The 9,069-nt window shown below is 45.8% G+C and overlaps 1 protein-coding gene across 1 annotated transcript in view; it reads right to left on the reverse strand.

The window, feature by feature from the left end:
* Window positions 1-6,633, reverse strand: part of LOC129705192 (uncharacterized) — a 47,124-nt gene extending 40,491 nt beyond the window's left edge. Inside the window, exon 1 of the mRNA XM_055648653.1 lies at window positions 6,235-6,633. Within this exon, the coding sequence (XP_055504628.1) occupies window positions 6,235-6,526 (292 nt within the window). The 5' untranslated portion in view covers window positions 6,527-6,633. The remainder of the gene's footprint in view (window positions 1-6,234) is intronic.
* Between the last annotated feature and the right edge of the window lie 2,436 nt (window positions 6,634-9,069).

Consider the following 9,069-nt stretch of genomic DNA (forward strand, 5'->3'; position numbering starts at 1 on the left):
CCAAATAAAGAAGACCCACACTATCTACATGCTGAAGCCGTAATATCTTACAATGGCGACAAGGATCGGATAGGGTTTGTGAACTCAACCCTTAAATACAGTGCAGGACAGTTTTGCAATATGCTGTATAGTTTAACATCTTATACAGCAAATGCGAAGCTGTGTTGCAATTGTTTGCGAACTGGATATGATAGGCCGCAGCTCCTTCGATGCATGGGACTATAATTTAAAACAGCAGATGTACAAATCAACTCGAGTTTGTCAGGATATCTTTGTGTTATGTCTATGGGGCAAGATGTTGTCCTTGGGATACATCGGGCGACTAGAGACCTTCGACAAGAACTGTGAAACCTTTACCTCGTACTGTGAAAGAATGGAAATGTTTTTATTGCAAATTACATTATTGAAGCTGGGGAAACAGAGGATGATGATTAAGTGCAGGTAAGAACACAAAACAAGGCCATCCAGGAACAAAAGAAAGCCATTATGTTAACTGAGATTGGTCATGAAGTTTATGAAACTCTCACCAACATCCTAGCCACAGAGAAAGCAAGGAATCTTTCATTTGAGACTGTTCTTTGAAAACTTGATGCTCACTTCAACCCAAAGCCCATAGGGATTGCAGAAAATTTCAAATTTCACACAAGAAACCAGACGTTTGGTGAGACTGTGAGTGAACGCATTATCTCATTGAAGAAGTCGTCTCTACACTGCAATTTTGCCACATTTCTGGATTGAGCTTTGCGTGATAGATTTGTATGCGGAATGCTGGACGAGCAAAATTACTGAACACATCAGCCCTTACCTTTGTTTTGGCATGCAAAACTGCTTTGGCCATGAAGATGGCATATCAAAGTGCACGTGAGTTTCAACCAGCACATGCTGGCACAGCCAACAGTCAAAAGGCAGTTCCAAAGCCCAAGTTTGACAAGACAGGGAAAAGGCCATCCCACCAAAGTTCTGGGGAAAGCGCAGATATGTGCTATCGATTCAATGGTCAACACAAAGCAAATACGTGCCAGTTCAAGACTCTAGGTGCAACAACTGTCAAAAGAATGACCATATTGCATCAGCATGTAGAGCACCATCACAGGACAAAGCAAAACAAAAGGCTCGACTAAACCAACTGCGTGGGATTCACAACCTCGAAGAACACTCAGAGAGTAATGAACTTGGACTGTACGGCATCTATATTATGAATGGTGGGTCTGGAAAGGAAGACTTTCAGACAAAGGTCAAAGTAAACAATCAATACATTACTATGTGTGTTGATACCGCTGCTGATTGCACAATTATAAGCAAAGACACCTATGAATCTAAGTTTAGCAATATGCCTATCACAGAAACAACATTCAGCTGAAAACGTACTCTGGAGAGGTATTGGAGACACGTGGAGAGATGTTTGTGATGTACAACACAAAGGCAAGACTTTGAAGTTGCCAATAGTTGTCGCAAGTTATGTCAATAGGCCAACGTTGATGGGTAAAATTGGCTCCGCTTACTGAAACTGGACTGGAAATCTGTATTCCAAGTCGAAGTGCAAACACAACCTGATCAGTTATTGCAGAAACATCATGCTTTGTTCAATGACAGCTTTGATGGCATAAAAGGGTGAGCAAGCACATATCTGGATTCGACCCGATGTGGAACCTGTCTACTGTAGACCGTGACCAGTGCAATATTCGCTGAAAAGTAAAGTGGAAGATGAAATCAAAAAGTTGGAACAAAACAGTGTACTGGTTAAAACAGATTGCAGTGATTGGGCTACTCCAATGGTAGTGGTTCCCAAAGCAGACAACGCAGTGAAATTGTGTGGGGACTACAAAGTAAGTATCAACCAGGCAGTAGATGATGAACAGTATCCACTACCAACCTCACAAGATTTACGTTGAACTTGCTGGTTCCAAGGTATTCTCTAAGTTAGATCTGTCACATGCATATGCTCAGCTAAATATTGATCGTAAGAGCCAGCAGTACCTCACGATGAACACGCACATGGGGTTGTATTCCTACACAAAACTACCCTATGGTGTGAAGTCAGCACCAAAAATCTTCCAAGCTACAATGGACAAGATTTTGCAAGGAACATCACATGGTTTGAGCAATCAAGATGACTTGCTGATTGCGACTGTTAATGAGAAGGAGAATCTAGAGACACTCAGTGAAGTGTTTGAAATGGCTTGATGATCACAATATAAAGTTGAAAAGAAGCAAATGTGCATTCTTACAGACCAAAGTAGTGTATATTGGTTTGAAAGTGGCTCAACATGGACTACAACCAGTGAAGGAAAAGATTGACGCTATAGCAAACGAACCAACACCACAGAATGTGTCTCAACTCCGCTCCTTCCTGGGTATGGTACAGTATTACTCACACTTCTTACCCGAGTTAGTAACAAAGCTAGCCCCTCTTCACAAGTTGTTGCACAAGGATAAAAAATGTGAATGGTCCAAAGAGCTTATGGTGCATGTAAGAATAGCTTGACCAGTGATGCATTACTTGTATACTACGATACAAATCGGGAATTAAAGTTAGCTTGTGATGCATCTAGTTGTGGGGTAGGAGCTGTGATTTCACATGTAATAGAACATGGACAACAGAAGCCAATAGCATTTGCATCACGCGCACTTACCAAGAGTGAGCCTAGTTATGCACAAATCGAGGTATCATCATTGGGATCAAGAAATTCCATCAGTATCCATTGGGTTGGAAATTCACCCTGGTTACTGATCATTTGCCACTTCTCGCTATTCTTGATCCTTGGTCAGCAATACCTACAATGTCAGCCTCGAGGATGCAGCGTTGGGCCGTTCTCCTGTCATAGTATGACTACAGCATAGAGTACCGCAGCTCAAAAGAAAATGCTATCGCTGATGATTTATCACATTTGCCTCATGAAGAATCAGTTGGGGGCACTGAAGGTGCTATCTACATTACAGAAGCAGTGGACAATGACTTTCCAGTCACAGCAGCTGAAATTGCTGCTGAAACTCAATAGGACACAGTGCTAAAACAACTATACAAACTTTGTGTGGATGGACAGAAATAAAACCACGTACCAATGAACTAAAACCTATCACAATAGACAACATGAACTGTCATATGAGCAAGGGTGTGTTTTGTGAAATAAAGAAGACTCACACTGGCAACAGCATATACTGAACACCTGTGCTTATTTCTATCTACATGCTGAAGTCAAAATATCTTACAATTTCTGACTTTGACTCCAATAGTAAAATGTGTGGGATTTCCAAGCCAGGCACAGATTTTAATATGGAGATACGGAGGTGGAACGTGTTTCTAGCTTCAGGTTCCTGGGAGTCAACATCTCCGATGACCTCTCTTGGACCCATAATACCTCTACTCTGATCAAGAAGGCTCATCAGCGTCTCTTCTTCCTGAGGAGACTGAAGAAGGTCCATCTGTCTCCTCAGATCCTGGTGAACTTCTACTGCTGCACCATCGAGAGCATCCTTACCAACTGCATCACAGTATGGTATGGGAACTGCTCTGTCTCCGACCGGAAGGCATTGCAGAGGGTGGTGAAAATTGCCCAACGCATCACCGGTTCCACGCTCCCCTCCATTGAGTCTGTCCAAAGCAAGCGCTGTCTGCGGAGGGCGCTCAGCATCGCCAAGGACTGCTCTCACCCACAACCATGGACTGTTTACCCTCCTACCATCCGGGAGGCGCTACAGGTCTCTCCGTTGCCGAACCAGCAGGTTGAGGAACAGCTTCTTTCCAGCGGCTGTCACTCTACTCAACAACGTACCTCGGTGACTGCCAATCACCACCCCCCCCCCCCCCCCCCCCCCCCCCCCCGGACACTTTTTTTTTTTTTAATTCAAATCGTTTGCTATGTCGCTCTTCAAGGGAGATGCTAAATGCATTTCGTTGTCTCTGTACTTTACACTGACAATGACAATTAAAATTGAATCTGAATCTGAATCTATACAATTTTAATTCCTTGTATTAAATGATAGGAACCCCACCCAAAATCATTCTGTTTAACTAGTCTGAGTAAAGGAATGTATTATAAAGAAGGCTTTTAGGTAAGGAATGGAAAGATTAATAGGGTGGACTTTCCATATAGGACAGAGCAGATCGAGGAAAGGCTGGCTGATTTTAGATGTCCGAGACTAACAGTGGGTCAAGGGGAGGTGGCACAACCTTCCACTCGCTCCATACCAATCCCAATCTCATCATCAAACAGCAGAAAAGATCAGTGCCATTGTAGTCTGGTGGACACTAAGCAACAGCTCTTTGATACCTCCTCATATCTCCCTCCTACCCTTTACCAGCACCAGGCCACTGTCTGATATACCACAGACTTCATATTTTCAGGAGATCTTCCAACCAAAGCCTACAAACCTACAGAAGAACCAACCCTCAACTGCTCATTTATATCTCCCACGTAACATTTATAAACATGACAGCCCTGGCTGGCCCAATGTTTCTATCTGCTGTACTACCTCATCCCCTCATGGCTTGACATTATCTTCTCCTCCCCTCCTCTGATTTCCTAAGATGAGGCCTTCCATCAGCCCTTCAGTGGAGCTTTTGACCAATGTGGTTGATAGTCCTCATCTACATAACATCCATTTCCAGCACTTCTGCTCTCACCCTGAGTCTTCTTAGACATAGTAGGGATAGAGCCCCATTGGTCCTCACCTTTCACCCCACCTGCCTTCACGTCCAGCACATCATTCTGTGGAATTTCTGGCAGCTACAATGATTCCACCACCTGTCACACCTTCCCATCAGCGTCCCTTTCTACTTTCCATGGGAATCACTCTCTCTGTGACTCCCTGGTTCATCCATCCCTCCCCTTCTGAAGCACCTGTCTCTGGAAATGTAGTAGGTGCAGCCCACGTCCCTCCACCTCCACCTTCAGCACCATTGTTGGACCCTTCCAGGTGAACCAGATTTACGTGCACCTCCTCCAACCTGTTCCACAGCATCAAAGAAAACTGGAATAACACAGCGGCTCAGGCAGCATTCCTGGAGGATGTGGATAGGTGATGTTTTGGGAAGAAGGGTCCTGACCCGAAATGTCACATCCATGGCCTCCAGAAATGCTGCCTGACAGCTGAGTTACTCCAACACTTTGTGTCTTTCTTTTTTGTAAACCAGCAAATGCAGTTCCTTGTGTCTCGCTTCTACCGCATTCTCTGCTTACTACATTAGGGCCCCCGGGCATTTGGTCTCACCTCTACATCGGTGAGACCAAATGGAGATTACGTGACTGCTTGGCTAAGCAGCCGTGATCTGTCCAACATGACCACCTGGAGCTCGTGATTGCTCGCAATTTTAATTTCCTTCCCCATTCCAGCATTGAACTGTCTATATCCAGTGTCCTCCACTACCTGAGTGAGCTCAAATGCAAACTAGAAAATAACCTCACATTCAACCTTGATAGTTTACAACCCCAACACAATGAACATAGAATTTTCTAAATTCAGGTAACCTGCTTGTGCTTGGGTTCTCTCTTCCTCCTTATCTACCCTAATCCTCCTTTTGCCAAAACAGTCCACATCATCTCACCCACCCACACCATCTGACCAGCATCCGCGCACATCTATCGGGTCCCTTCTCCCTCACTGTTACCATCTGTCCACCCCCTCCACGATATGGTCCAGTACTCCATCTTCCTTTTCAATCAAATTTCATCATCTGTAGCCCCCTCCTCCCAGTGAATGCTTTTCTCTGTCTGAGGTCCCTCGCTCCTTAATGGCCATTAATATCTCTCTTACGATTCGGCTGGTAGCATCCTCACCTCTGACAAAATACTCAGTTCAAGTCTTATTTCATAAACCTAAACACATAATCCAGATTGTTCCTCCAGAACATTGCTGCGCTGTCGGACTACAGTTTGGTGGAATATCAATTGATTTCTCGTCTGACTGAGTCTTTGTGGAGTAAAATACCACACGATACGAAGAACGGGTTGTCCTGTTCGATGTTCTATCATCTCCTTCTGTTAACCATTGAAAATGTTGTATGTCCGTTGCAAATTATTATTAGTTAAATCACACTCTACAGTGAATATAATTAAAGTTCTTAAACGCGCTCTGTGGTGTTCTGGTGTGCAAGGTTACACATGGATTCTCTCTCCCCCCGAGTAATATTTTACAAAAGTCGACCCTCTCTCTTAGGGCGGCGTTATTGATTTAACGAGAGGTACCCTGCCTGTATGTGGCGGTGCATCAGCCTCTCCCAGTAATGAATGTTACCTGTGCCACCGGGTATGGTGCTCCACAACTGTTCTTCTTCCGTCTCTGAAGCTTTCTTTGAGTTACGCTTTTGCTTGTCGGCTTGGCGCGACTTGGCCAAGCCGGGGTTATACTTGAGCAAAGCCACGCTGGTCCGCTTCACTCCATCATTGTCTTTCATCGTGGCCTGACTTAACTTCGAGAACGGACCCTTAGGGCCCCCAGGCAAAATCACCTCCCCGATGCTCTTCGTCTTGGCGGGCCCTCTCCGCTTTTCTGCCATGTCGTTTTTCGACACATTTGTGCTCTGCATCAGTGTGCGGGATGGCGCGCAGCTCTGTCCCACGGTCACAGCGCGGTGGCCACCTGGCCATGCCTGTAGGAAGCGCGCGTAACCGTTACCAAGCAACCGGGCAGGCACTAACAATAGCTTGGTTACCCTCTGACTTTACCTACCGCTCATTCATTGCACACTGGCAGTTCCCAGACGTTGCGGTCCATTCATGTTGACTTCCACTTTTCAGAATTTGAGAAGAAACAGAGGTAAAACAACGCGCACTTAGCATCCTCTCCGGTCTTTTTTTTCCCCTCTTCACTCAGGAGGGTCCGATGATGGATTTTCATGCAGTTCACGCACAGAGAGAGAGAGGTGAAATGGTAAACTAGCGGACTGAGAAGATGACACCTTCTCAGCACCGCCTTCACCTACATCCACATCTACATCTAGTGCAGCAGAGACTGAACGTCGGCCGTTGTTCAACTCGGACTTGGTCCAAGGTGCAAACCATAATTCTAGCATCATTTACCGCGTTTGCTTTCATAGGTTTAGATCACCGCAGTCAGCGAGAAGGCTGTAAAAATATGTTGTTGTTTGATTGTTATGTATTTACATTGTCAATTAGTTTGTTTGAACACAATCAATTTTGTATGAAGATAGACACAAAAAGCCGGAGTAACTCAGCGGGACAGGCAGCATCTCTGCAGAGAAGGTATGGGTGGCGTTTCGGGTCGACCCTTCTTCAGACTGATTTTAAGAGAGGTGGTTCTTTTGTATGAATACAGCCTTACATTCTTTGTACGGCTGAGCCATAAACACTTCGCTAGTGTTGTATAAAACATCACTTAAGTACATGTGTAAGACATTCCGTCATGCCCAAATAACATTTTGCAAGACGGAGGAGATTAATACGAAATGTATTCAACTTTAGTGGCTCACATCAATGCCCGCAAACTGGAGGTCCCTGAGGATCACATGCATTCGTAAATGGACAAAAGAAAAAGACACAAAATGCTGGATTAACATAGAAACATAGCAAATAGGTGCAGTAGTAGGCCATTCGGCCCTTCGAGCCTGCACCGCCATTCGATATCCACCTAAGTATGCCATCCCTGCCTTCTCTCCATACCCCCTGATCCCTTTAGCCACAAGGGCCGCATCTAACTCCGTCTTAAATATAGTCAATGAACTGGCCTCAACTACCTTCTGTGGCAGAGAATTCCACAGATTCACCACTGTGTGAAAAATGATTTTCTCATCTCGGTCCTAAAAGACTTCCCTCTAATCCTTAAACTGTGACCCTAGTTCTGGACTTCCCCAACATCGGGAATAATCTTCCTGAATCTAGCCTGTCCAACCCCTTAAGAATTTTGTAAGTTTCTATAAGATCCCCCCTCAATCTTCTAAATTCTAGCGTGTACAAGCCGAGACTATCCAGTCTTTCTTCATATGAAAGTCCTGCCATCCCAGGAATCAATCTGGTGAACCTTCTCTGTACTCCTCTATGGCAAGAATGTCTTTCCTCAGATTAGGAGACCAAAACTGTACGCAATACTCCGGGCGTGGTCTCACCAAGACCCTGTACAACTGCAGTAGAACCTCCCTGCTCTTATACTCAAATCCTTTTGCTATGAATGCTAACATACCATTTGCTTTCTTCACTGCCTGCTGCACCTGCATGCCTACTTTCAATGTACACAAAAAAGCTGGAGAAACTCAGCGGGTGCAGCAGCATCAATGGAGTGAAGGAAAAAGGCAACGTTTCGGGCCGAAACCCTTCTTCAGACTGATCGGGGGTGGGGGGGGCGGAGAGAAGAAAGGAAAAAGGAGGAGCCTGAAGGCTGGGGGATGGGAGGAGACAGCAGGAGGGCTGAGGAAGGGGAAGAGACAGCAAGGCCTAACAAAATTGGGAGAATTCAATGTTCATGCCCCCAGGATGCAAACTCCCCAAGCAGAATATGAGGTGCTGTTCCTCCTATTTCCGGTGTTGCTTGCTCTGGCCATGGAGGAGACCCAGGACAGAGAGGTCGGATACGGAGTGGGAGGGGGAGTTGAAGTGCTGAGCCACCGGGAGGTCAGGTAGGTTCCTGCGGACCGTGTGGAGGTGTTCGGCGAAATGATCGCCCAACCTCCGCTTGGTCTCACCGATATAGATCTATTGACATCTAGTGCAGCGGATGCAATAGATGAGGTTGGAGGAGATGCAGGTAAACCTCTGTCGCACCTGGAACGATGGTTTGGGTCCTTGAATGGAGTAAAGGGACAAGTATTGCATTTCTTGCGGTTGCAAGGAAAAGTGCCCGGGGAGGGGGTGGTACGGGAAGGAAGGGAAGAATTGACAAGGGAGTTATGGAGGGAGCGGTCTTTGCGGAAGGCAGATATGGGGGGAGATGGTAAGATGTGGTGAGTGGTGGGGTCATGTTGGAGGTGGCGAAACGGACGGAGGATTACTTGTTGTATGTGACGGCTGGTGGGGTGAAAGGTGAGGACTAGGGGGACTCTGCCCTTGTTGCAAGTGGGGGGATGGGGAGAGAGAGCAATGTTGCGGGGTATGGAAGAGACCCTGGTGCGAGCCTCAT

The sequence above is a fragment of the Leucoraja erinacea genome, chromosome 17, assembly GCF_028641065.1.
Source record: "Leucoraja erinacea ecotype New England chromosome 17, Leri_hhj_1, whole genome shotgun sequence".
Lineage (NCBI taxonomy): Eukaryota > Metazoa > Chordata > Chondrichthyes > Rajiformes > Rajidae > Leucoraja > Leucoraja erinaceus.